The sequence below is a fragment of the Mirounga angustirostris genome, unplaced genomic scaffold (assembly GCF_029215605.1).
Source record: "Mirounga angustirostris isolate CCGP_5_RB_7025 unplaced genomic scaffold, mMirAng1.0.hap1 SCAF_13, whole genome shotgun sequence".
NCBI classification, from domain to species: Eukaryota; Metazoa; Chordata; class Mammalia; order Carnivora; family Phocidae; genus Mirounga; species Mirounga angustirostris.
The window spans coordinates 37,437,727-37,465,722 of record NW_026991721.1 but is presented as its reverse complement, the minus strand read 5'-3'; the positions used below and the strand labels follow the sequence as shown (position 1 = coordinate 37,465,722).

At 48.6% G+C, this 27,996-nt stretch overlaps 1 protein-coding gene across 8 annotated transcripts in view; it reads left to right on the top strand.

Annotated features, from left to right (window-relative positions):
* NAV2 (neuron navigator 2) overlaps positions 1 to 27,996 on the top strand; it is a 393,377-nt gene that overhangs the window by 63,569 nt on the left and 301,812 nt on the right. Inside the window, exon 1 of one of the 8 annotated variants that reach the window (XM_064576737.1) lies at positions 2,733 to 2,941. The exons of the other annotated variants lie outside the window; for them this stretch is intronic. Within the exon in view, the coding sequence (XP_064432807.1) occupies positions 2,891 to 2,941 (51 nt within the window). The 5' untranslated portion in view covers positions 2,733 to 2,890. Of the gene's footprint in view, positions 1 to 2,732; positions 2,942 to 27,996 lie in introns of those variants that run through there. 8 annotated transcript variants of the gene reach the window in all.

Here is a 27,996-nt window from a genome sequence, read left to right as displayed (position 1 = left end):
TTATTCCATGCTTCCCAATCTTGGTTATAGTTTTTTTTTTTCTTTATGGCCCAGAAGTACGCCATATGGCCCTCCTTTGTAGCACCTGTCACATTGCACTGCAATGGTGGGTGTATGTGCCTCTCTGATTCTCAGTATCCAGCACAGCCCTGGGTACATGCATAGGGTAGATGTTCAACGGATGTTTGCTCCATGAGTTAGCATACCTCTGGTCTGAAGTGTGTGAGATCTGAAAGCCACAGGATTCATTCTTTTTAATGAAAACTCATTACCCTCTCTACTCCCACCCCCTGCTTCTGCCTTGTACCATGAGTGGTATTTTCCATCTTTGACCAGCAGAGATTTTGATGGGGAACTAATTGTTCATTCAGTGACTTTCTGTGGATGTGTAGTTTTTCGTGTTTTGGGGTATCATAGAGAATGTGATAAACCTATAGATGCTTCCCCAGAAAATGCACAAATGCCCGGTCTCACAGTATTTTCACTACAACCGGGAGGTTTCTGGACTGCACATCCTCCCACCCAGCACCACGACCCCTGGCTTAACACAGCTGTGATAGATAACTCGTGTTTTGCTCTCTTGGCCAATAAGATTTTGTCCAGCTTTATTATCAGAGGAAAAAAATAGTTATTTAAAAGTTTTGTTTTCCAAATGCAAGAATATACTTTAATATGGAATATGCTTTCTCACATGACATATGCTGCCCTCCTTCTGTGTTTCCCTAGGAGGTACCCCTTCCCTTTAAGCAGCAAATATCCCTGCTTATGTTTCACTCTCCAGAAATATGCATGGAGATGCACATAACAGGGTCTTCTGCAGTCACTCAGTCTCAGTCAGGGCTCAGGCAGGATGTGGGATGTGCGTTCCTGGTCTGGCTCTGTCCTGTTGCAGAGGAAGCTGCAGGAAATTAGGACATTGTCAACACACTTTCATTTGGGAAACATCTCCTGAGCTCCCACTCTGTGCCACACACTGTTCCAGGCACTTGGGGTTACCATGGGGGAAAAAAACAGACAAGGCCCCTGCTTTCATGGAATTTATAGCCCAGTGGGACAAGGCAGACAATAAACAAGAATATAAGTTAGCTACGTTCACACAGTGAACAGAACAAAGGGAAGACAAGAATAACAGAAGAATATGGGAAGGAGAGGGTCACTACATAAGAAGTCAAAGGGCTCTTTGAGGAGGTGACATGAGAAATGAGGCATAGGCAGGTCTAGGGGGAACAGTGACCCAGGGAGAGGCACTATCAGGTGCCAAGGTCCTGAGGTGGGAAGGATTTCAATGTGTTTGAGAAAAAGAAAGACCGCCGCGGTGCCTGGAGCACAGGAGGCAAAAGGAAGAGAGTGGGGGGTGAAGTTGTAGGCCATAAAAAGAGTTGGGACTTTTCATCTGTGAAGGGAAACCAAATCCTGAAAGCTTTAGGCAGAGCAACATTTTGATCTAATTGGCATGTTTGGAAGATCACTTTTAAAAGGTTAGGACCCATGTTACCACCTCCCCTCACTTTGAACAGTTTTGACTACTGAGGTGAATGTGTAATAAAACAATTCCATGAATTCTCATCATAGCTCTCTGTCAGCAGGGCACAGCCAGGTATTTATCCTAAAATGTCACCGCCTCCCGAATCTGACAAGCCCTGAGGTCTGGGTAGCCCGGGCCATCGCACCTTGATTCCTGAGCCTTTTCAGGGTACCGAAAGTTGCCGGGGACGCTGCCAAGGCTTGGACTGGGAGGTGAGGAGCTCCCTAGCTACCCCCCCCCCCCCCCCCCGCCCCATCTCAGAGGAAGACACAAGGTAGAGGGGCAGGCCCAGAGAAAGAGCCTGTGGCAGGTGGGGCAGGCAGAAGAGGAAACAAGGGCTACCCAGCCTCTTCCCCCGTCTGCCTCCCCTGTCATCGCCTGCCCCCTCCTCCTCCCCGAGGGCCGTGGATGTCCTTTCTGTGGCAGCGGCCAGGTGTGTTTGAAAACACTCGAGCCCCGTCCTTCACGTAGCAGGAAATACATGTTGCTGGGGACCGGCGGTGGCCGGGGCAGGGTGTGGGCGACTGTGTGTGTATGCGTGTGTGTGTGTGCGCGCGTGTGCGCGCGCGCGCGGTGGGTTGGACGTGATGGTGATGGTGCATCCATCCCAGTCACAGTTTCAGCTGGTGGGGAGGGGGTGATCCCGGGGTGGCTACTGTCAGACAACTTGGGTGAGTTCGGTGCCGAGAGCAAATGCACACGGAGCCGAGCACGCGTGAGAGAGGTGCGGGCCGTGTCCGGGCTGAGGACCCGCGAGCCACAGACTGCGCCCCCGCGGGCCCCCCGCTCCCCGCCTCGTCCCCCCCCGTTTGTGCCGAAGGCTGCCCCGCCTACCCGCGCCCTCCCCGAAAGAGTTAAGTACCTCCCCCTCCAACTGTCTTGCCCCAACCCCGCACCCCCACCGCGGGGGCTAACAGGCCCACCCGAGCGCCGGGGGCCTCGCGGAGCGGCCCGCGGGCCGGCGAGGGGGCGGGGAGTCCCGCGGCCCCGACTCCCGCCCCCACCCCTGTCGCGGCCCCAGCGGCCTCCGCGCTGCGAGGCGCGGGCGCTCGGACGCAGGGGGAGTTGTTTGATTTGGCGGAGGCGGGGAGGCCGGCGGGGAGCGAGCGGGGGAGGCACGCGAGCCGGGCAGCGCGGGCGCCGGGCTCCGGGCAGGGTTCCTCCCCCCTCCATCCCCCGTGCGCGCGGCGGCGGCCGGGGCGGGGGCGAGGCGGCCGCGGGCGCCGGGGATGCCCGGAGGGGCCGGGGCGGAGGCGAAGACGGGACGGGACGGCCCGACCTGCCGGGCGCGCGGGCAGGTGCTTCGGCCCCCTCCCCCTTTTTCTCCTTTTTCCAACCCCCCTTCCCTCCTCGCCCTGAAGTAAGATGAGCGTGATGCTGTGGCGCTGGGAACAAAATAACACCACCATGAAGCTGGTAAGGTGGACTGCAGACCCCCTCACTCCCGGGGGGCCCTGTTCCAGTTTTTATCCCCCACCCTGCTCCCCGTCCCCTTTGGGAATTGTCTTCCCATGATGGAAAGCGCCTGAAATGCATTTCGTACTTGGTGTTTCCTCGTTTTAAACCAGGAAAAGTCGATGTGTGTATGTGTGTGTGAACGATTGAAGGGGGGTGGGAATGGGCCGCAATTTCTCCCAGTCCTTTCCACCTACAAATTCTTGGGAATCTCCTGGGTTGCACATGCTGGGGATTGCGTCCTGCGAGTACGTCTGCGCCCTCACGGCCGCCCTCACCGCCGTCCGGGGTCAGCGTGGTCTGCACCCCCGCCCCCATTGTGTTGGGATACTTGGGGATGCCCGCGGGTGTTGATCTCTGTTGCCGTTTGGCTTGTTTGGGGGAGAAGAAAAACGTGAGCCCAGCTTGAATACGCATCGAGTCCTGTTCTCCCGCCTCTCACAATGGCTTGGTTTTCTTTCTAGCATGCAAGAACCATCTAGGCTGCAGGTACTTTTTCCCTCCTCCGTTTTCAAAAATAACCGCCCGTCACTCCTGGGAGGGCTTAGGAGAGCAGCCTTTTCCACTCTGCCCCAGGAAGCCTGACTCCAGCCCAAGGAGAAAATGTAATCAGAAGGCTCTTCTCTGGGTTTTGCTTTTGTGATTTGCTTTTTATCTGATGGTTTCAAGGGGACCCTAATTCTGCACTGAAGTCAGCCAGCGCTCTGGCCAAGTTAGCTACCCTCTTGGATGTCAGCGTCCTTCTGAGTAAAATGGGGCAAGTTCTCACCTTGTATTGCTGGTGTGAGGATAAGAAACCATATTTGAAATTTTCCTGGCACATAATAAGAGCTCAGTAAGGAATAGGTATCATTAATAAGCTGGAATTCATACTGACTGTGCTCTTTAAAGATGCTCCCAAAAAAGTCACAGGCACTGCATTGGATAACAAGATGCAAAAACAACCTCAGCTGATTCTTCATATAATGAACTTATTTGTTCGAAAAATGGCACCTTGCTTTTCATACTTCTTGTGTTATGTTTGGCCTGTCTAACTGAAAGCTACTATTTTACAGCTTCTTTTAATGTGCTGTAACATTAGCAGACGTTATGCACCTTTGCTGTGCTATGTCAGGACTGCATTTGCCTAATCCTTTCCTGGAATCTTTCTCCAACCAGACTGTTGTGGGAGAGCCCAGAGTTTCACACCTTTTCTTTCCAGGCTACACCTGAGATGCCATTCTAGAATGTAGCACGGGGAAAGGTGGGTCCTGGTGTGGACTAGCTAGCGCCGGGCTGCCAGACCTAGATGCTTCTAAGGAAAAAAAAGAAAAGAAAAAGAATGACTTGGCAGACAAGGAAAATGTGGAGCATCCCAGGGGACAGAGCTTGGTGGCAGGTGGCTGTGGTAAGGGCTGGGATGTCCTCATTGCTTCAATGTGGCTGCCATTTTACCCTACGGAGGGAGCTTTCCCCAGTGTGGGTCAAAGGTCAGCCTTTATTGGGTCTGTCTGAGTCTTTAGACCTGGGTCTCACTTTTCAAATTAACTGGGAGGACCACCCAAGGGTAGTTGTGGTCCAGCAGAGTACTCCCCTATTGGGTGGGGGAGGGGCCAGAGGAACTCCAAGGACCAGGAAGCACTGGGGACGCAGCAGCTACTGTGCTTGTGCACCCCACTGCCCCCAGGCCCCAGGCAGGAAAGGTGATTGATTGCATCTCCACACTCACGTAGCCTCGGCTGTCCTCATGCATGGGCCTCAGCTCTTCTGCAGAATCCCGGAAAGCATGGCCACACCATTCGTCGATACATCATTAGTTTGCCTTTTGTTTGGTCACCGACTGACTGGGCGATTTACTGATTATCGATTATTGGGTACTTACTGTGCACAGAGCCGGGTGGTGGTGGGAGGCTGTGCTCCTCGGGAAAGGCTTTGCTCTGCGATGATCCTTGGTTCGAATTCCAGCCTGGTCACTTACCAGTCTTTGAATCAGTTTTCCTCTTTCCCAGGTTGTGAAAAGATGAAATGAGACTACAGAAACAGGATCCAGCAGAATCTGAAACAGGCGTGTCCGTACTGGGAACAGCTGTTGTTTATTCTTATTCTTATTTTCTCTCCATTGTGCTGTTGGGTGAATGGTTTGGTCCTCTAATGAGCTTGGGGAAGATAAACTTTCTTACCTTTGAATCATGAGTGGCTCTCAGTAGGAACGAGCTCTCTGGGAACATCTTGGAAGTCAATTGTGTGTGAATAACTATCCCAGAATGCAGCGTGGGGCCAGAGGTGAGTGTCGAAACTTTTATCACTGATGCAGTTCAGTAAACATGAAGTCAGTTAATCCACAGCTTGAAAATTCACTGTTCTGATTGAATAATGGAACCAAAGGTTTTTACTTTATCTTCGGTTTTAAGGCTAATTGGATCAAAATAAGGCCAAGAGTAATTAGAGGCAAAACTTGAATCTTTGTGTGTTATCTCTGCAGGGGAATGTCAGAAATGCACCTGCCCACCTAGGCTAGAAGGCGGTAGTCAGCGAATCCGACTTCTGTCCAAATCCGACCCGACAGGGTCAACCAGGCCTTTGACGGAAATGAGAGGGGCTGATTGCTCAGGCCTAAAACACCCACTGGGAAGGGTAAGCTTGGGGCACACCCCCAGAGCCTGACATGGGTGGTTCTGACATCCTTATCAGCCCTTGGTTCCCTTCTTTTAGATTCTTCCAGCTCAGGCAGGGCAAGGAGAGGCAATATGGCCCCTTCTGGAGCAGCTTATTATCTGAGAAGCAGCAGAGCCAAAGAATGGGGAGGGAAAAGGGCCTGAGAGCAGCAACCCCTGCAGCCTTACCTGTCCCAGGACACAGAGCTAAGTGTCCCAGCCAGAGAGACTGCAGTCCTAGCTCTGCGCAGGAATTGCTATCATGTGACTGAGGCCAGGTACATAGCCTCTTACGGTGAGAACTGGAAGGAAGTGTAGTTGACAGGCAGCGCATGGTCACTCTTAGGATTAAAAGATGACCCAGTAGTGTTGCATGTCTCCATGCATGAAGAAAAGACACAACGGAAATATTCCCAGTGTTAACAGTACTGAGCTCTGGGGGGAGATTACCAGGGATTTTTTTGGGGGGGCGGGGTTGTATTTCCTTATATTCTAGATTTTGCCCATGACCATACATTATATTTATCAAGGAAAGATAAAAAATAGTACTGCTAAAAATAATCCTATTACTAGCTAACATATGCTGAGCCTTTACTTTACACTTTATTCCACTTCATCCTCTCCATAAACCGGTGAAGTAGAAACAATTATTAGCCCCATTATTCAGATGAGGACGTTAAGGCTCAGAGAGTTAAGTGACTTTCCTAAGTTTCCAGGAATAGAAACTGCTAGAAGCTCTGCTTTGTCTGATGGCAAAGGCTGTGCTTTGAACTCCTCTATTTTAATAGCCTGGGTACATCCTGGAGAGCGGCAGGGTCTTCTGCTGAGCTCAGTATATGATATATGAGTATCCCTGTACTGTACAGGGCTGGGTCTTTCTCTCTGTGAGTTGCTACCCCCTGAGCACCCCCTTTGCTCAGGGAGATGCTGTGATTGAGGAGGAAAGGAAAGGGAACACAGTGAGCAGGCCTGGGTTGGGTCATTGCCCTTCAGTGTCCTGGAAAACACTTAATGGGGCCCTTCCTCAAATGAAGAAGAAAGTGGCTCAGAATGAAGAATAATTGAGAATAATGATGATCAGGGAATGTGCCTCTGACCTTTGACCTTTCCCCCCCAGAGGTTGGTCAAAGACCCCCTGGGCCCATCTGAAGCCAGGCTAACAAGCAGATTAAAAGAGGTCAGTGGGTTAAAGGGCCCTGGCTGGCTTTCTGCAGTTACATTGCTCCCTCCCCAAGGCAAGGATCCTATCTATGGACTCTGCAGGTCCTGAGCTCCCCGGTTCTGTGTTTACCATACTGTGGTCCTACAGCTTTTCCTCATCTTTCTCTGCATAAACTGATTCTCCTCTTAACAACTTCTAGGTTTTTTTTTTCTGAAGAAAGTTCGTTTACCACTCATCTGGAGGTACTCCCCTCTTCTGCTGAAAAATATCAGTCATTTCCACTCTCAGGGACTTCTAGAACTTTCTCTTGCTTTCCATTAATTATGACCGGCATAGATTTTACCAATCTCCCAGGTACTGAAATCATGTCCATTTTCTGTTAATTACAAACATCTCAAGGGAAGAAACTCCATCCTTTCCTGGAGAAACCAGGTTGAAATATATAGGAATGTTTCCATATGCATTTCTGCTGTGGGTAATGAGCCATCATAGCCTTGATACACTTTTCAGAATTGAAACCAAAGCATGTAAGGAAGGTTTGACTCTGGTTAATTACTGGGAAAATAAAGAATTCAATATAGGGAAGGGAAGAAAGAAAAACCCTAAAAGTAATAAGTGGCTTCCTTTAGATGACATTTTGAGGTAACAGGGTTTCCTTCATTTTTATGTTAATAGAGACATAGAGATTTATAATTCGTCCCTCTGGTGATGCAGCATTCTTACATTACTTGTGTGGACTCGGCAAAAAAAAAAAAATATATATATATATATATATATATATATATTTGGTTTTGTGCCTGGCTTCTGTCATATGTTGCCAACCACCCAGAAGGTGTGTGTGGCTAAGCTTTTCTTTAGGTCTCTCGGGTTGTCAGCTTGTCCAGGACGCGTGGACCAGACTGCATCATGCTCCTGGCTGGTGACACACGGGCTCTTCGCAGGGCTTGTTCTTTTTGACGCAGACGTTGCAGATGTGATGTCATAGGAGATGCACCCAGGGAGGCTGAGAGGCCATGAAACGAGATGAGGGGTTAGAATGAGTTGGCAGAGATTGTTTAAACAGGGAAACAAGAAAGTGTGATGGAAATATTTAGGAAGACTGGGAGGTAGGAAAGGATTGTCCTCGCCACCAAAGATCCTAACCACACATGGTCATGACGCCGTGGTGTGGGACAGAAGTAAGCACCTGCATTAGACGTGGTCTTTGTCATAGTGAGAGGACTGCGTGCTCACAGGGAACATGGTAGGACCCTAAGCACAAACAAATCTGTAGGAAGGCAGGTGCTTCGAACAGGGATTTTATCAGCTCTGGCGTGTGCCGTGTCTGCAGAGGGTCCAGGGGTGAGCCTTGGTCCTCAGCTGTAGTTCCTATCAGCTTCTCTGGCACTGTTATGAAGTTTCTGGAATTGGGACTGCAGACTAAGTCATTCCTGGTCGGAAACCTTTTGTGGAATCCTGCTCACTAGTGAATGAAGTCTGACTCCTCCATGGCATACAAGGCCCTCTAGGTGCCAGCAGTGTTTTAAATCTTACTGTGCAGCGCCTCCAGATAGAAGTTGTTCATTCCAATCAGCATGGTCAGCCCTGTGATTTTCTGCTTTCACTGCTTCCTGGGACTAAACGCTTCTCCCCTCTGTCCAGGTACTGTCCTGTCTTCCAAAGCTCAAAGCCAGTCCCCTTTCTTCTGTGAAGCCTGCCTGACCACACCACCTCCCGGCATCGGACAGGCAATAGTACTAGTCCGCCTTGGGTCCCACACTGCCCTAAATCCGGAGCCGCTTACGTGTGTTGCCAGAGGAGAGGTTAGGAGTACACATACTCCGGCCCCTCCTAGCTCAACTACCGACCTCAGTGTGCCCCTTAGCAAGTACTAACTAACTCCTCTCTCTGAGGCTGTTTCTTCATGGTCGTGATAACTGTTCCAAACTGGGGCTTCTTGGGGTTGTTTGATAAAATATATGTCTTTTGAGCGGCACGCAGCGTATAGCAAGTGCTCAATAAATGTTAGCTTTTGGGGCGCCTGGGTGGCTCAGTCGTTGGGCGTCTGCCTTCGGCTCAGGTCATGATCCCGGAGTCCCGGGATCGAGTCCCACATCGGGCTCCCTGCTCGGCGGGAAGCCTGCTTCTCCCTCTCCCACTCCCCCTGCTTGTGTTCCTGCTCTCGCTGTCTCTCTCTCTGTCAAATAAATAAAATATTAAAAAAAAAAAATGTTAGCTTTTGTTATGATGATGATGATACATTCATTCATTCAACAAGTGTTGATGTCATTAATGATGAAACGTTTACTACATCCTGGGGGAGCCGCTTCTAAACAAAAAGAAATTTTTGCTCGCATGGAATTTATACAGGCTCCCTGCTCTATCTGCAAGTAGGGTGTTCCAATGAAACCTTTCTTACAGCAAAATGATGTAAAGTGAAGAAGCAGCTGTCATTAATTTGTATGGAATTTTTTTTTGAGTGTTCCCTGACCCAAAAGACGACCTCTCTTAGGCTATTCTGATACCTTAGGACACATCTTGCTAGTAGACACACAAAATAAATCGAGATAGAGCACAGACGCTCCCAGACACAGTTCAAAGCTATGGGGCTTGATGCTGAGATGCTGAGTGTAGTTCCCAGGTACGGAGCTTGGCGGCGCCACTTGCCGCTAGGGATAGGCACTGCCTCTGTGAGGGCTCCCTGCAAAACAAATGCAGAAGGAAATGGTCCAGTTTCATTCTTCTGCATGTGGCTGTCCAAAAAACAAACAAACAAACAAACAAAACCCAAAAACAAATGCAGAGTGCTGTTTTCCCTTTTTGCCTTTTTTCGTGAAAGTGAAAATCCTCTTCAAATATTTTCTTGGTTAGTGAAAACAGGTACTAATGTAGGTGTTTCATAAAAATAAAGTAGCATAACAGGAACCTTCTAGAAGTAGGGGATACCTGTATTTTAGTGAAGGAATCAGATGATAAAATACATATTCCTTTTCTATGGTGCTGGGTGCTATGGAGAAAAATACAGCAGGGTAAGAAGGATAGGGAGTCTGGGAGAGGTCACTATTTAATATAGGGTGGTTGAGGAAGGCTTCCCTGCAAATGTGACATGACTATAATCATTACTATCACTCCTCGGGGAGGCATTGTAAGTATGTGCCTGTATCCTTTATTATCTAAGCCAGGATACTTCTGAGAGTTAAAGGGGGTGCTATCAATAATTGCAGTGGGATATAGGCATAAACCAGGCCTGTCCTGGGCAGTGAGATGCTTTTAAACGTGCTTATTCCAAATACAGAGCTTGGCTAAAAAGATAGTATGGTGTCAGACAGGCCTAGATTCACATCCGGGGTTCTGCTACCTTCTAGCTGTGAAATCTTGGGTGAGTCGTTTAATCTCTTTATGTGTCAGTTCCCTCATCTGTTATGCATTTGTAATAGGGTTTTTGTGAGAATTAAATGAGGTGAGGCAAGTAAAGCATTCAGTGTAGGACCTGACACCTCACAAGCTGTCAATAAAAACCCATTACCATCATCATCACTATCACCAAGGGCAAAAACTGTTCTTTTTTGTACCTTTCACTGTGCCTGGGAAGGGGTTAGGGATATGCAAGGTGGATGCATTAATGTTAGAAATTGGAAGGTTGGAAATTTAGCTACGCAGTGCACTTGGGAGGTGAGCTGACTTGATCTGCCAAATAGCTGCTTCCATCCATACTCATAGAAAGTAAGACTCATGGTGTTTGAATGTTGGACTCAAAGCTCAGATGGGGGTCTTCGTGCCGGGCAGCCACAGAAAGAGTTAGATAGTCCAGTCCAGGACTAACAATCTTGGAAAGTTAGATCAGGAGGAGGCCCATGACCAGTGGCCCCCAACAATCCATTTCACAATGGGGGAAGCAGGGACCCAGAGAAATGAAATGACCTGCCCAAGGTCTCCTGGCCTGTAACTGGTTTTAATGCATCTGCTGTTATCCACCCTGCAAACTGGGATAACAGAGATTATACAGAACAAGAAGGGAGCACTTAGAATTCCACCTGGAAAAGCCATGTTTCTTTGGAAATGGGCCACAGATGACATAACCCTGCCATATCCCATTACCCCGGTACTTGGCTAATCTTTGTATGAAACTTGTTTTGGTGAAACGAGCCTGGAGAAGCCAGCTAAAGTACTTACTTTCTCACTGTTGAATGCCTCCTAGACTTGGGCTAACATTTAATCTAAAGACTAAGGTGATATTTCCTGAGATAGCAGTGAGTTCATGTTTTGAAATTAAATGAACTGAGTTTATTGCGTAAGTTGGCTTTTTTTTTTTTTTTTTAAGTGCTAACTGCGGTAGTAAATGTTCTCTCCGCAAAGTAACGTCAGGCTGCCGTTTGGGGAGGAGTGGGGAGCTGTAGACACGGTAGTTTTCAGTCCTTAGGAGTTGTCTTACTGCCTCCCTGTTTAGGCCCTATTGCACATTGAGCCATATTGTGGTTTAAGGGGGTCCCCTTTTGAATAAATCAATTTCTGACCCAGGACAATTTGGGGACCACTAGGTTTTTCCTCCATTGCATTTCCTGAATACATGCTATATACTCTCTTCTCTCCCTCCTCTCCGAGATACTTTTCACTCAGTAAAGGATGGCTGCCTTCCTACCTTACACCAGGTAAGGAGGAGAAAAGTTCTATTTATGGACATTCTTGGACAGCAAGCTGGTCAAAAAAGAAAAAGAGCATGAATATCATTAGCTAATGCTAGGAATTCAGAGTCTGGTGCATTATCCTTTTACTTAATTCCTGGAAGTTTCCTCTAAGAAAATGGAGATTGATGTATGACTGAAATAGGCTTCTTCAAGGAGACAGTTGGAGTTTCCAGGCCATATATGGTGCAGTTCCAAGAGATTTCAGGAGCTAAACCCTATTGATTATGACTTTATGGTAGCCATCGTGGATAAAGAATCCCATTTCCCATGCCACCCTCTTGCTTTCAGATTACCTTGACTCTCTGCAGGCACCTGTTAAAGCATAAGCCCTGGTAGGCAGGTGAGAGAGTGGTTGGGGGTGGGGGCAGACAGCAATCGATGCTCCATCATCTTTGCATTCCCCACCCTAACAGCACCGGGCGCACACTATGTGTTCAGTTAATGGGTCAATTCTAACATCCCCATTCTGATTTTTCAACATAATACGAAGTTGAATCACCTAAAATGCTGGGTTGTTCACTGGAAGGTTTAATGAAATACCTCGAGTGAGTCTGAGCAGTAGCTTGCAGGGGTTCCTGGGTGTCAGTCCAGGGTGCAGTCTGGCTCCCTGGCAGTAGAGGTCCAACCCAGATCCAACGCTAGAGTGTTTCCGGGTTTGTAGCTATGTGGGATGTGTAAGACGGTGGCACAGAGCTTCCCACTGTGGTGGCTCCTGGGTGGCTCCCCAGGTCGACTGGGCCCCGGGGATGTGGAGATCCACCTTGCATCTTCCAAGGAGGAGGGGGTGGTCATTTCCCTGTCTCCCCTTCCTTCCCCTCCAACCTCCTTCATGCATGCACACATACAGACACACAACACGAGATCTTTACTTACTGTCATCAGAAACTGAGGTTCTGGACCGAAGTCTGGAGCAAATAACCAGGCCCTTTATATTGGAAGTCAAGCTATCATGCGGCGCAGCTATCTGGGGCTTTTACTGTGTGTCCCAGACTGGTAGTTACTGACTGAAGGTGGAGTTAATTCACCCTGTTCTAGATGTGAGGTATAGCTGTGCTCGGGCAGCAGAGGAGTGTGGCTTCTGATTGATTCTGATAGTTAATGTTGCATTAGGAAGAAGAAACACTGCAGCCCACTCCACCTGTCCTTTGAATTTCCTGGCCTGACTGTTGGAATGGTGGTTTTCCAGTTGCTCCAGCTTGTCAACATTTGGTGTGTCCCAGGTGCTGTGTTCAGTTCTAAGGAATGCAAAGATGATGGAGATGCCATAGCTTTTCATCCCACGGTTTATGCTTTGGTGGGCTTCTCTAGACAAAGTAAGTCAAAGCTAAGGTGTTGGCATGGAAAAGGCATTCTTTGGGCAGGAGTGCTCTTGTGGAGGCGGGATTGACAGGGCTGGCCAACTGATTGTCAGGGGCCCACAAACAAAAAGGGGAGTTGAAAGATTCCGGAGACTTCTAGCCTGGAAATTTGGACTACAGCACTTGTCACTGAGAGGAGTCAAGACTCGGGGGGAGCAGGTTGGAAAGACAGGGGAATGAGACATGACGGGTTGGTTTGGCAGGACCATGCTGGAGGTTATTTCTATCATCTTTCAGGTTTTATTGAATGCTTATCTAAACTGTGGTCCAAGCTATGCAGGGGGATGGGAATGCAACATAAATCCAGACTGTGCCCTCATCCCTTCTCCTTCCTCGGGACAGAGACAAGTTCCCTTTATTCACCCGCTGAAGCACCTTTTTGGTAAGCACCTTGTAATTCCCCAACTCCAGGACTTCTGATAAATTCGAAAGAACATGACTTAGGCCTGAGTCCAAAGGAAGGCTTCCTGCCTTCTCTCCCATGAGTGGATCACATGGTCAAACTGGTGTAACCTGCCCCCTGGACTCCCAGGTGGAGAGGCTAAACAGAGAGGAAAAGGGTACCAGAGATGCCTGCACCCCACAAGTAAAGGAGACTGCAGGGAGCCTAATTCCTGCCTTTGAACCCCCCGGGAAGTTGGGGCCCCTTAAGAGTACTGATCTCTGCAAGGTCAGATTAGACACTGCATCTCCTGTGGGGGTGGAGAGAGAAGCCAAAAATGCTGATGGTGCTTCCTTCTTCAGGGAATCCAAATGGGATCTTGGGAAAGAGAGAAAAGGGGAGAATTTCCTCAACATGCTCCCTGCCATCAGGCTCTTAACCGAACAGCTGGGGAGGCCAGACTAACACAGGGGGAACACACTTCTACAACTTCCTGAGCAAGAACTATGTGCCAGCTACCTGCATGCACAGGGAAACAGTGCATGCTATGGTCTGAAGCAGGACCTAGGGATCTTCCAAAGGGTGTAGCTTAAGTGCTGCAGGAGATCAGAGGGAGGCAGCCTGTATAGTGCATTGATTCTGGTGCAAGTCATTACTTGGTGCAAGAACTTGGTGCAAGTCATTACTTAACTTGTCTGAGCTTCAGTTTCTGTATCTGGAAGGTTGGTGGAATCTTTTCCTGCCAAGGATGTCAGAAATCTTAGAGCTATGTACGTGATAACATGATGGTATACCTAGAGAGGGGCTGGCACATAGCAAGGACTGAAAAATTGGGACTTCTCAGACTCTGGACACAGCCAGGATGGGTGTCCTTAGGGAAGCCTTACAAATCTAGAACTTGGTGCTGGGCTTGGAGAATGAGCAGAATTTGGAGCAGGAGAAAGGAAGGGTTGCAGTTGGGCGAATGGCAAGTGTAAAGGCTCACATTTTCTTGATTTTATGAAATTTCTTTCACAAGTTAGCAGGAGAGAGGATTATGAGTAAGACCACCTGGTTTTCTTAGCTCAGAGAGAGAGAAGACTCACTCTCTTCTCCTCAAAGGAACCAGGATACCGGTCTCGCTTTTTTACTTTCTCCATTCTGAGCAGTGTGGTTCCAAGGACAATTTAACATGAATATTTCAAATTTAATATGTCCCAGATGTGGTGCTAAGTAACCCCTCAGACCGTCTCCCCACCTCGCTCTTTGCACTTCTGTAAGCCAGGCTTTCTCAGCCTCAGCACTATGGCCATTTGGGGCCCAATAATTATTTGTCATTGGGGTCTCGGGCATTGTGGGATGTTGAGCAGCATCCATGGCTTCTACCCATTATAGAATATTTAGTAGCAACCTCTAGTGGTGACAATCAAAAGTGTCTCTGTGAATTTCCAAAATGACTGCTGGTTGAGAACCATGGCAGCAAAGGGTCCTGCCGTTTAGCAGCTGCTCAAGCCAGAGCATAATTCCTCACTAGAATCCTCGATTCATCCTTTTCCCACACACCTCCTCTCTCTTCTGTATCCTCTTTGGTTTCTCACTGACCTCCGGCTGCACCGTCTTGCCTTGAACTTACTAAGTCTTTCCTAGGGGAGTGCACCTGTGCCATTCCCTTGACTCAAGTGCTCTTCCCACTTTTCACATGACTGGCTCTTTCCTATCCATTGGTACTCAACCTAGTGGAGCTCCTTCATAGAGACTTTCCCTGACCCATCCTTCTGTCTCGTGTAGGTATCCTTCCAAAATCTCAGTCCCTTGTTTTCTTCTTCAAACGCCTCTCACAGTAATCAGCTGTCTCCTTCATCAGATTGCTGGCCTCCGTGAAGGCAAGAATCATGCTTGACTGTTTTTAAATGTGACTCCACTACCAGGCACAAGATACGTACCTAATATATGTGGACTAAATAAATAAATTAAGGAAGAGATGCCATTAATCTAGTTTAAAATTGGTAATAGCACATCTCTGGAATTAGACTTCCGATAAAATAAGGAATATGCCAGTTTTCTTCTTTGAACCTCTCAGGACTGTCAGCAAATGCCTAATAAGGAGTAGCTGTCAAGGGGCGCCTGGGTGGTTCATTCAGTTGAGGCGGGATTGTTGGGTATCTGCCTTCCGCTGAGGTCATAGTTCCAGAGCCCCCGGATCTAGCGCTGCATCAGGCTGCCTGCTCAGTGGGGAGTTGGCTTCTCCCTCTCCTTCTGCTCCACCCCTGCTCATGCTCTCTCTCTCTCTCAAATAAGTAAAATCTATAAAAAAAAAAAAAAGTAGCGGCCGAAGAAATAATCATTGAATAAGTAAATCACTCATTCTTGTGTAGTAACAATTTATGTAAATAAATATCACGTGAATGCATAATGATTAACATAAACAGACTTTAAGCAAGTAGTTGAAACCCCAAGATCATTCTTTGACCTTCTCCGACCTTTATAGGGAAGGTTTGATCCCCCCATGCTCACACCTAGCTCCAGGTCTAAGATATTGACGCTATTTTCAGACTTCATTGTAGCCAGAACATACAAATGGCATACTGCCTGGCCCATACTACATGTTCAATGCATCTTTGTTGACTTGACTTGAATCAAGGCACTGAAGAAAGAGAAGAGATTTAGGCGAGGTGATGTACTGGGAGGCGTACTCATCTCACCTTGGAAATGAATCAGGAACTCATCAGGTCTTGATTAGAGGCGGACAAATTTCATATCCCCTGAGAATTTACTGTCCAACGGGAGAGGTGCAGACTTTGGAACACAGGATAGCATATAAGTATACTAAACAGCACGGTACTATTTTGAATATCTTCTCAGTTGCTTTGAATCAGTATTAGGGCCTTTTTTCTTCTCTCTGGACCGGACCCTCGCTGTAAGAAGCATGGAGAAGTAATGAAGATTCTTCACATTCTCAGACTGCTTTCTGGGAATCCTGCAAAGTCCCGACTTCTTCTCTGATTACTCTTCCCATGGCTGAGTTCAAGAGCATTTTGCAAACTCGGACTTCGAATCTGGGAAAATGCTTTATGACCATTTTTATGACCTCAAAGCAACCCACTAAGGCAAGTTATTTCCCTGGCTTTGCCAAAGGGGAAAAACCAAGGGCCTGGTAAATTGCCCAGGATCTCCCAGGCTCAGATGCTCACTTGTGGGCCGGCCCTCATACACCCAGCCGCATGCCGGCTCCTTCCATTAGACGTGCTTTGGCTGCTCTGGGAAGGGCCTGTCAGCAACCTCAGCCCACGTTTCCATGGACCTCATGGTCTTCCTCAGGAAGGGGGAAGGCCCATTTCAGAGAGCCATATACTGTTAAAGCTGTAAGTTTTCAGTGCAAAATTCTAGTCCAAACCAATCCTTTTATACTTGGGCCAACTGAAATCCAGAGAGGGAAAGTGATTTGCTTAAGGTCACAACCCAAAGTCTCCTGACTTCCAGCCCAGTGCATTTTTTATTCCAACACAGTTGTCTCATATTAGAAAAGTGTCCTCAGCACCCACGAGGTTTCATTTCTTAGGGGCAGGATAGTGCAGTGAACAGAACAAGGGCTGGTTTTTGGTGTTTTGGCTTATTGTTGTTTGTTTCTTTGTTTGAGAGGTAGTTAGGGCACTTAGGACAATGGTTAAAGCAAGGCCTCTGGAGCCAGCCTGCCTTGGTTTCCATTGCACCCCAGATGTTCACCGTGTACCTTGCTTAATCCGTCTGGGCCTCAGTTATTCTCATCTGTGAAATAGAGATAATCACAGTACCTCTCTGTGTGCTGAGTGAGGATTAAATGGGTTAATATACATAAAGGTCTCAGAACAACACCTGGCTCAGTATAAGGACTACAAAATGTTGCTCTCGTCATGGTGCGAATCCCAGCCTCGCACTGGCTGTGTGACCTTGGGCAAGTTATCTGACTTCTCTCAGCTTCAGATTCCTCCTCTGTAGGAATGATTCTGGCTTAGCAGGATTGTTGAGTAGACTAGAGGCCGTGCATATGGAGGCACCTGCCTGTCTAGGAGGCCCTGAGTCAACGGCCCGATCTTGTACTGCCTTCCAAGGGGTGAGGATACTAGGCTTGTGCGGCGGTCCACACGGCGTCCACCACCAGGTTGGTGCTTAAGTTGTTCCTTTCTTTCTCTCTTTGCAAAAGGAAGGGCATTAGGGTTGGATCTGCTGCTGCTTGTTTAAAAAGAGTTTATCTTTTCTATGAGTTAACAGGTACTGAGCACTTGCTAGGTGGCAAGCACCGTTCCGTGCCTTACACACATCACCGCATTTACTCTGCACCACAGCCCCATGACGTCAGTACTATAATTATTCCTGCTGTGTACATAAGGATACGAAATCCCCCAAGATAGTAACTTACCCTGAGTCCCATCGTTAGTGAGAAGGGGAGCCACACTATTGAACCCAGATCAATCTGGCCTGAAAAATCTATACTCTTAACCACTCACTGCTAGGAACTGTGCCAGGCCCTGGTTGTAGACCAGGCCTGCAGGGGTTGATGTCACTTACACCGAGGACACCAGAGGAGGATGGGGCACCCCTCCTGGGTTAACCATTACCATCTCAGCAACTGCCAGATGAAGAGGGCACGGCAAAGGAACCCCTCCCCTTGCCTTCCCACCCCACCCCACCCCACCCCACACACTGCATACACCAATCAGCTACAGCCTATACATGCCAAGCCCGCCAAGTTCCCTTCCCAGCCCAGGTGCAGAGCCCATGACATGGCAGGTCTCCAGGCCCAGCGCTGGGCAGGAAGAAGCTGTGCCTGGAACTTCTCAAAGGACCATCTTCATCTGCGAGGAGAGAGACCCCATCCCATTGCTGTTGGTGGATACACACAGTAGCAGAGTTGGGGTGCTCTGGAGTTCTTTCCTTCCCTTAGAAAGAGTTCCCAAGTGAGGACATCTGTGACTCGTCACCTTTCTTAAGCTAGGTAAGGGTTTGGGGCAAGCTGAGGGGTTGCATTAGAAGCCTGGGCTGTATCCATCCAGAGAGCAGGCACCCAGGCCTCCTGGAGGAGAGTCCGGCTGGGAAGAGCAGAGCTGAGGGTGGTGCTCAGTAGGTGTGGAAAGCATATGGGACTTGGGATGGACTCCTTCAGATTCCAGCTCTGCTGTGCACCAGTAACATGGCTCTGGGCCTCACTGACTCTCCTCTAGTATGGAGATTGTCAGTCCTTCCCGCCTAAGATTTCTAGTGGAGTTCTGTAGAGGCCTTAGGTGAGCAGAGATGCTGACACAGTGCTGAGCCCATAGGAGATGCTTTGCAGGTGTCCATCTTCTGCTATCTCTGTAGAGCCCTGCCGCTGGGCCCTCATGAGGGAAGGACTGCTGTGGGCATGGGGTGGGGGTACCTGTTCTTCACAGGCATGGCTAATTCCTATACCTGAGTGGTGGTGGGAGGTGATTCAATTCAGAGAATGAAGGGAGAGCCTCCCTTTCTGCCTGGCTCCCTAACACACCCATACTTAGGTCCAGGTCACAGGCTTTAGGAACGCCTATGTCCTGACATTCCTGTCTGCCATCCATCCCTTAGCCTCTCCCCTTTCCTCCGTAACTTCTTATGGAAGCCCAAGCCCTTACTGCCAGGGGGGATCTGGTTCTAAGCTGTGGGAAGCATGGTCCCTTCTTGGTGCCAAGCGCAACACTGTGGTCTGCTGTGGGGGACAGCACTCCCTTTAACCAAGAACCATTTTCCAGGACCACTGAAGACTCAAGTTCTACTGTCTGTCTGGCATGCACCTCAGGCTTCCAGAAGGATGGAGTAAATAAAGCCTCCCCTCCTCCCTGCTGCCACCCCTCTGCTGCTCTTTGAGGAAGCTGGGAAGCAAAGGCCTTCTCTGCAAGCTTGCCAGCAGCTATGGACTCAGTCTCTGCCGGGATGCAGGCTCTGGTTTATGTCTCCCTTTGGGACTTCTCTTCTTTATTCAGGACTTCCAGCTTCATTAATAGGTACCTTTAATACTCTTATCTCAGCATGCCTTCTGGGTTTACTGAAGCGTAATGCTGGAGCACATTCCTCCTTGGAAGTTACAGTTTGTTCTGGGGAGGTTTTGGGCTCTTAACTTTGAAACCACAAAGGTGGAATGGGCTTGGATTATGGGGGCAGGGGATAGGCAGAGGAAGACGGGATGCGCTTGATGCTTATTTTTGAGCGAGCCGCTTTTCTTTAATAAGGATGGAGATGCTGCCCCGAGCTTGTCTTAATGCATATATTCTTTAAAGATTTTATTTGTCAGAGAGAGAGAGAGAGACAGAGCACAAGCAGGGGGAGCAGCAGGCAGAGGGAGAAGCAGGCTCCCAAGGAGCAGGGAGCCCAATGCAGGACTCGATCCTAGGACCCTGGGATCATGACCTGAGCAGAAGGTAGCCGTTTAGCCAACTGAGCCACCCAGGTGCCCCTGGCTCCACATTTTGAGCGGCCACTTCCTATTCCTTGGATCAAATGGCAAGCCAACTTACTTTTTCCTTTTCTCTAATTACAGTTTTTTTTTTTTATTTTATTTTAATGAGAGACAGAGAGCATGAGAAGGAGGAGGGTCAGAGGGAGAAGCAGGCTCCCAAGGAGCAGGGAGTCCAATGCAGGACTCAATCCCAGGACCCTGGGATCATGACCTGAGCCAAAAGCAGACACCCAACCGACTGAGCCAACCAGGTGTCCCGTCTTCAATCATATTTTATATAGCAATTATTGTTACATTCGAAGATACCTGTTGTCCATCTCTGTTTTAGAGCTAGTGGCTATATGTACATTCCGTTTCACTTTCATGATGATTGATTTTAGGAAAGCCAACCAAATCAGGTAAAATTCCAGCCAAGTTATAATTTATTCCTTCAGGAAGTTTTGATTCAGTGCTGAAGTGTGCCTAGTCTTTACTGGTTGCTTTTCCTCACTTTCTTAGGTCTCCACTACCATCACTTGGCCCCAGCCTCTTGCACCTGGATTATTCCACTAGCCAAGTACCTAGGCTCCCTGTTTCCACTCCTGCCCCCAACCCTCCATCCATTCTTCCTACAGGTGGCCACAGTGACCTTTAGAAAACTTAGATCATGTTGGTCCCCATTTAAGCCTTCCCGGGACTGGCCATTGTATGTTGACTAAACTCAACACCCCCATCATGGCTTGGGAGGTCCCACATCATCTGGCCCCTACCTGACACCTGATATTATCCCACATTACCCTTTTTTCTGTGAGGGCAGGCACCCAGAACTCCTTTATGTTCTTTTCACAATTTCTTGCTCTTTGCCACCTCCAAGCCTTTGTCTTGGCTGTTTCTTTGCCCCGAATATTCTCACCCAGCTTTTTACATGATGCTTCCTTCTCACTGTATCCTCATTGAAGTCTCCCTGACCCCCCACTCAGCCACAACCTCACATCACTCTCTGCCTTTCCCTCATAACACACCACATGCACTGAAATTGTCCTTTACAAATCTATTAACTTACCATCCATCTCACTCAACTTGTCGATAAGTTCCATAACTTCAGGGACATGTCTGATTTTCTACTGAATTCCTGGTACCTAGTACAATATCTGGTCCAAAGGTAGGGCCCAATAAATATTTGTCAACTGAATGAATGCCTGAACAAACAGAAGAACTACTTGAGCAGAGTCTTTAGAAATCGAACACCTGTGTCTGGAGTGGTAAGGAGCCTTCCTTCTTACCTCACTCAAGCCAGCAAGGCTTCCTCCCCCTCACTAACTGTTAGGATCCTACACCAAGTACACTGTTGTTACGTTGGTTATATTGAACTGAGGTGTCTTTCTTAAACTGTGTTTCTTGCATACTCGCTGAGATCCTGGTTTTGTGGACAGGATTTGTGGCTGCTGAACAACCCAACGCAATTGCTTTATGTAGCAGGTGTGGCCTCACCCTCCAGAAAACATTGTGAGCCAAGGTGTTATTTATAGTGAGTAGAACAACTGTTTCTCCAGAAGACATTTTCCTACATTAGACATATTCTAGGCTGTGCTTTGTGACATCTCTGCTAAAAATGACCGTGGTGGATCCATAGGGAATTTGGTCTTATCCTCTGTTGATAATGAGTTGCTTCCTTGGCATTGTTTCTAGCCTTTTCCCTTATGCCCTCGTATGCTGAGTTTGGGGGGACCCTCGGTGCCAGTAGCATCTTCATGGGATGGCTGGAGAGAAAAATCACCCACTTCCTTTCCCTCTCATAATTGTGAGTCTGCATCCTGAAGTTACTTAGCTTTGCAGCCATAGCCCTGTGGCTAAGGAAGTCAGCCATGGCCTAGTACTACTTATATTTGGTGCTAACTGCATGCTAACACAGCTATTGTTCCCCGACTTCTTTGGAAGCCAGATCCTGAGAAGAGAGCTCATGCATTTACATCCCACTAAGGGCACCTGACCCTTTGTGGCCACCCCTGTTACATCTTCAGTGTGGGGAGTCTCCCCTCTGTTCGGTCACATCTGGTTAGAACAGGAGATGCCCGTGATTCTGAGAATTGCCCAGAAACTACTTACCCCCTCTCTACACTGGAAGGAAGGGAGTTAGGCTGTTTATTCTAGCCTTGGGATCATTTTATGTTTATGAATGTTTACAAGGACTCAAAATAAACAAGTATTTTTAAAAAGAGTATATCCAGATACTAACATTTTTCCCAGTTAGCATTTATTTGAATAATTTATTGCAAATCTTTCTCCTTCCACCAACTCTAGGAATACACACACACACACACACACACACACTGCATTTAGATAAATAAATTCAACTAAAAACCACCATTGAAATGAATGATTTAATTTAGAAGGGGTAGCTGCTTCCTTCTGCCCCACTCAGTACCCTCTGGAGTAAGCAGGCATGTTCACTAGCTCCTTTCCCGGGCACAGGACTGAAGCAAGTGGGGTTGACTCACATGTCCAGTGCCGCAGTCTGCAAATGGCTATCAGAATCCTTAACTCCATCTGACAGTCTTCCTTTAAGAGCCCCCCCCAAAGAAAAGTGGGACAGAACATTATTTAAAATGAATTGGGAACATTCTCAGAGCTATCTCATACTATCCTGATAAAGCAAGTAGATCAGATATTTGAAATTCCCCAGAAAATATATTTGTAAGATTTAAGTCTGTGTTACCCAAACATCATCTTACACCATACTCATATTTTTTGCCATATTTGTCTACCTTTTATATTGCTTGATTGGTTTCCTTCAAGTTGACTACTTAATTTAAGGAAATTCATTTAAAGAGGAAACTATATATTCCACCTATAAATGCAAAAGCAGTATCATTGGCATAATGGAATGTAATCCTAGAAATAGATGTGTAGCTATTAAAATACGATGTTTACCAGCATGCATTCTAAACTCTTGCAAAGCATGCCACCATGGTTTTTCTACCACACTTTGTGAAACAGGATGAGAAAGGAAATCGAAGTCTTGTTGACCAGAGAGGAAAGGAAGATAGACCAGAGAAAGGAGGAGGAAGTATTGAAGGGCACAGAGTGGTCAGAAAGTTTTTGTCTAACATGAAATGTTAAGTTAGCCATCTCAGAAGTGTGGTAAAATCTGTCCCTGCGACAGGTCTGGTTTTGTCATCCAGGTTTGCTCTGGGACAAATGGTGGCTATTTCCTTTCCCAGCACACGATTCTGTAGATGCTCCGAGCCCTCCTTGGCCATGGGAACTGTTGGGTAATACACACACTCATTGTAAGTCCCACAGACCAGTGGCTTTGACAGGCGCTATGGTGCCTGTTGGCATAGAGGCAGTTTCCAAGGTTGAGATAAATCTGGGCCCTGGATGGACTCCTGAAGTGAGCAGCTCCTAAGACCAGGGCTGAGCCCTAAATTCCATAAGAAATAATGTGATATATGTAGTTACTGAGCTGGAGATGCTGAGCAAATTGAGGACTTACTCAGTTGGGGTCAGTTCAGGAACTTGGAACCATTCTAGGTAACTTGAGCAGGAAGGGATTTAATACAGGGAATTGGCTGGGGCGCCTGGGTGGCTCAGTCGTTAAGTGTCTGCCTTTGGCTCAGGTCATGATCCCAGGGTCCTGGGATCTAGCCCCACATCAGGCTCGCTGCTCAGCAGGGAGTCTGCTTCTCCCTCTCCAGCTCCCCCTGCTTGTGTTCCCTCTCTCACTGTCTCTCTCTGTCAAATAGATAAATAATATCTTAAAAAAAAATACAGGGAATCGGTGACATACAAAATTGTTGGAAGGACAGAAGTTAAGAGGATGCAGTTATGCTCTTGGTTTTGAGGTCACACCACCACAGCTGAGATCTAGAGGGCCTGGTGACGTGGGCACTGTTCTGCCTGGGTGCCCCTGCCCACCCACCTCTGACTCTCATGAAGCTGATGACCGCACGCTGGAACCCGGATCTGGCTTCCACAGTCACTCCCATCTGTTGCAGTTTGCTTGCCAGCCCCCCTCTGCGTCTCTCCTGCTTTTCAGACCTAAATCACACACAGAAGCCCAGCTGCAAGGGAGTCTGGGACGTGCATCCAGACTGCAATATGGAAGTGAAGGAGAGCATAGGAGGGGGTAGGTGTGAATGCTGTGTGCCAATAGACAAGGTTACCCATGGGGAGATATGGCAGACAACTAGCTGGGGTAAGTGTGCGACTCTCAGACATGTGATAGCAAGCAGCGACTACCAGTGGGTCTCGGGAAGGAAAGAATCATATTGGCTTGATCTGGAGCTTGCAAAATTCTGGTCTGGGAACGTAGGGGGATATGGTAGAGAGGCTCTTGGTCAGGGGCCGTCAGAGATGGAGCACTACAACGCTACCAACTTGTCTTTCAGCATGAAGGCTTAAAAATCTCCCATGTCCTTTTTCTTGAACACTCACTAGGTTCCATGCATTATACTGAACACATTTTATGTGTGGTATCTCAATTCTCCCTCTGAAAGTGATGTCTTCCCATTTTTGCCGCAGAGAGCCTTAGGAAGGCACCCAAGGTCCCATGGCTGGTAGGCAGCAAGCCTTGATGCTAAACCCAGGTCAGCCTGATGCTAAGGCCCGTGTGCCCATCACAAAGCCACACTGCCTGTCTGTGGAGGGCAGGGAGGGTGGGGGCGCGACTGAGCCATGAGTGCCAGGCTATGGATTCTGAACTTGATCTCAGAGGATGAGAGGCATCCCTGGAGGTTTGACAGCAGGGGAATGATGTGACGGAGGTGTGCAGATGGATGTAGCAGGATGTAGGCCTGAGTGACTCAGGAAAAGGCCAGGGGCAGAGAGCAGCTAGGGAGGAGAGCGGTAGATGAGATGTTCCAGCACATTCTTGCCCTTCTTCCTCCTTGGTGTTCCAAGAGGGTGAGCTCTTTGACTAACGATTCCTGAATCCCGGGTGATTTTAGTCTTTCAGTTTGGTCGGTGAAGCAGATGACTTTTAAAAAGCATTTTTCCTTTATTCACTGATAGTTTTAATCTTAGACTATGGCTGAGGGTCAACTTTCCGACACAAATCATTGTCTCGCTTTCTTTTTAGTGCTATTTTTTTTTTTTAAATGCTTTGACAATGATGTTGATGATTTATCTTACTACCTGAGCTGCTCTGGTCATGGGAGTCAGTGGGAGCAGGCCAACATCTGTGGGAATGGACAGTGAGCTGTGGCAGTTCTGGTGGAAAGAAGCCAATTCTAGGACAAAGGATGAATTTTCTATTCAGAGATACTAGGGGCGCCTGGGTGGTGCCATCGGTTAAGTGTCTGACTCTTGGTTTCAACTGGGGTCATGATCTCAGGGTCCTGAGATCAAGCCCCTTGTGGGCTCCACGCTCAGCACGGAGTCAGCTTGAGATTCTCTCTTCCTCTCCCTCTGCCCCTCCCACTCATGTGCGTTCTCTCTCTCTCTCTCTCAAATAAATAAATAAATCTTAAAAAAAAATACCTGGTTCAAATTCCTACTCTGCCACTTTGTGTTTGGAGCTTATAGAACTAGGGCGACTTGGGGCACCTGGGTGGCTCGGTCAGTTAAGCGTCTGCCTCCAGCTCAGGTCATGATCCCAGGGTCCTGGGATCAAGGCCCGCATCGGGCTCCCTGCTCAGCGGGGAGTCTGCTTCTCCTTCTGCCTCTGCCCCTCCCCCCACCAGTTCATACTCTCTCTCAAATAAATAAAATTAAAAAAAAAAAAAAGAGCTAGAGCGACTTGCTTATCTTCTCCGAGTCTGGTCTCCTCCCATACAGAGGAGGGATGACAGCGCTGACTCTTATCAGGCTGTTGTCAGGACTTGGTGAAGCCTTGTGTGGGCATGCATATGGTAGGAGTTCTGGAAGCAATTTTCACCTTCCCTTTCAGCTTTTTGGGATCTGTGGGAGGTGGCTCCAGCTGAAGCCAGTTGGTGTGAACCTGGTCCTAATGATTTACCCTCTAGGGCTTTTCTCTCCTAGTGGTCCTGGTCTGATTCCCTCCCTCTGGTCCCTGGCACGGGCCTTAGGGTAGACAGATATGCATTCCAAACCCACCCAGGAGAAGGGCTGGTGAGCCAAGCCTGGAACACTGTTACCTCCCGGTGAATAAGAGCCCACACCAAACACCGGTTGATGGTGTTTGAGTTCATCTAGCAGGTGCAGCGTATCCACTCAGTCCACTTAAAATGTGTCTCTTTTTTTCTGTCATAGACAATGTGCACTCCCTTCTCCACCGAGTGAAACCCTCCGACATGAGCTTCTTGGCAACTCCCACCTCTCTGCCAGTGCAAAGAGCTGGAGGCTTTTGCAGTTCTCCAAGCATCTGGCCCGTCTTATCCAGATGACATTTGGAATTTTAATCTTCTGGTTATGGGTTTTCATAAATCTGGTTTGAAATCATCACTGCCAGTCTCCTCTGCTGTGGGAAAATGGCTTGGAAGAGACACGAGGAGAGGCTGGTTTGCGCGCGTGTGGGGATGACTGGAGAGCGCGCGGGGCATGGTGGGAGGGAGGCTGTGGAGGAGGAGGTGGGGCTTGTTTCTGACTGCGGACCAAGCACTGCTTTAGAGTAACTCTGCTCTGGAAGGCTGTGCTGGGGCTTTGGGATCCCGAGCTTGCACTGTGCCAAGCACTGTGGGGGTGCGTTACTTACGTTATCTCTCGGCTCCCTTCACATGACACCTGTTGTACAGAGAGAAAAACTGAGGTTCGGAGATATTAAATAACTTGCCTGAGGTTACCAAATGCAAGGTGGAGAGGATTTTGAAGTCTGGGTTTAACAGACTTCAAAGCCTGTTAGCTTTTCCAGTACACCTGACGACCTCCCATTAATCTATGGATTCTTGGAAGCAAAATCCCCAAATCCATAGATCTGAAACACTGGGACTGCCCTAGCTGGCATTCTTTTAACCCCTCAGCACCCATCTCCTCTACTGCGCTCAGGGAGTGGGGCTGGGTTGGGGGAGCAGTTTAAGGCAGAGAGGTGAGCACAGGTTGAGCCCTGAAAGACTTTGCCAAGGGCTCAGGAGTAGTTGGGATTTCATCTTGAGGGTAATGGGATGCTCTTGAAGGTTTTCGCAGGAGAGTGGCAGGAGTCCACTTTAGCAATTATTCTTGGCCTACTCTATGGCAGAGGTACTAGCCCTTGTCCTCTTCCTGGTGGTTGATTGAAAGCATTCTGACGCACATGGGAACTCTCAGAGACTCTCCTGGCATACTTTCAAGGAGCCCAGGGATCCTAAGCCCCCTGGGCAGTGGGGAGAGGGGAACCTGCCAGTAGAGAACATTTTTATAGGATCTAGAAAGGTGAGGAAGAATAGAGAGGGCATTCCAGATTATAGATCTTCACTGCATCGGTTCTGTAAATGCTCAGACCGTTGTGTCCCTGTCACCAAAACCCTGCTACGAAGCAGCCAGCCCGCCCAGGCGAGCGGAGCAAGCCACCCAGTGGGTCTCCGTGTGGGCAGACGGTGTGCGATTTGGAATCGGCGGTCCTCTGCGGTGAATCTGGTGCCTGCCAAGACTGGTCACCTTAGGTGCTGGGCCGCCACTGGCCAGGCCATCGGCTGTGCTGATGTGGGGCGCAGGCGGCCCAGGGAATCCCCGGAGCTTGGGAAAGTCTGTCGCCTGCCTCTGCCAGGACAGCCCGGTGTTGGCTGTTTCTCCTACAGAGCTTCTGCAAACTGGGAAGGGAACAGAGTCCCAGCTGCAGCAGCAGCACCAGTAGCAAGAAGAGAGCAGGTGTGTGGGTGCTGTTCAGACCCCTTCCTTTGTCTTCTCCTCGCCTTATTCCACGTGTTTTGGCAAGGGCACCAGAGCCCGGAAAGCCTCTACTTTGTGGGGACCCATGTGACTTTCAGCAGTCAAGGGGAGGCTGGAACATGCTCCTTTTCAGGAGAGTAATTTGATGGAGAAATTGTTTTAACTGCCTGCCCCTGGGTTTCAGCCCAGGGCCTCAAACTTGGATAAAAGAGCCTAACTTGGCAGCTTCCCGGAGCCCAAGGGAGCCCCTCATCTTTTACTAAATTGACACACTTTGTTTGATTAATGCAGATGTGACGTTAGCAATGGTTTTCTAGTGTCCCCCACCCCCACCCCTGCTGCACCTCCGTCCTCCCCCCAGCTAGACTAAATCCATTCCCCCGCCCCCGCCCCGGGGCAGAATCAAGCACGCTTTCCTCACTGGCAGTTCGGTGCAGAGAGTGGCACTGGGCCCACTTCTGACAAGCCTGGCTTGTGTGTGTCCTCTGGATGTTCCAGCACTTGGGGGCTGCTCACAGCTTCACAAAGGGAAAAAGAGGACCCCAGTTGGTTTCCAGGCAAAGCTGCCCCCTCCTAGGCCCATCTGTAGGTTTTATAGGTGGTAGCAAGTCCCCAGGGCTTGAGAAGCAAGGAAAATTTCCATTTTCCCCATC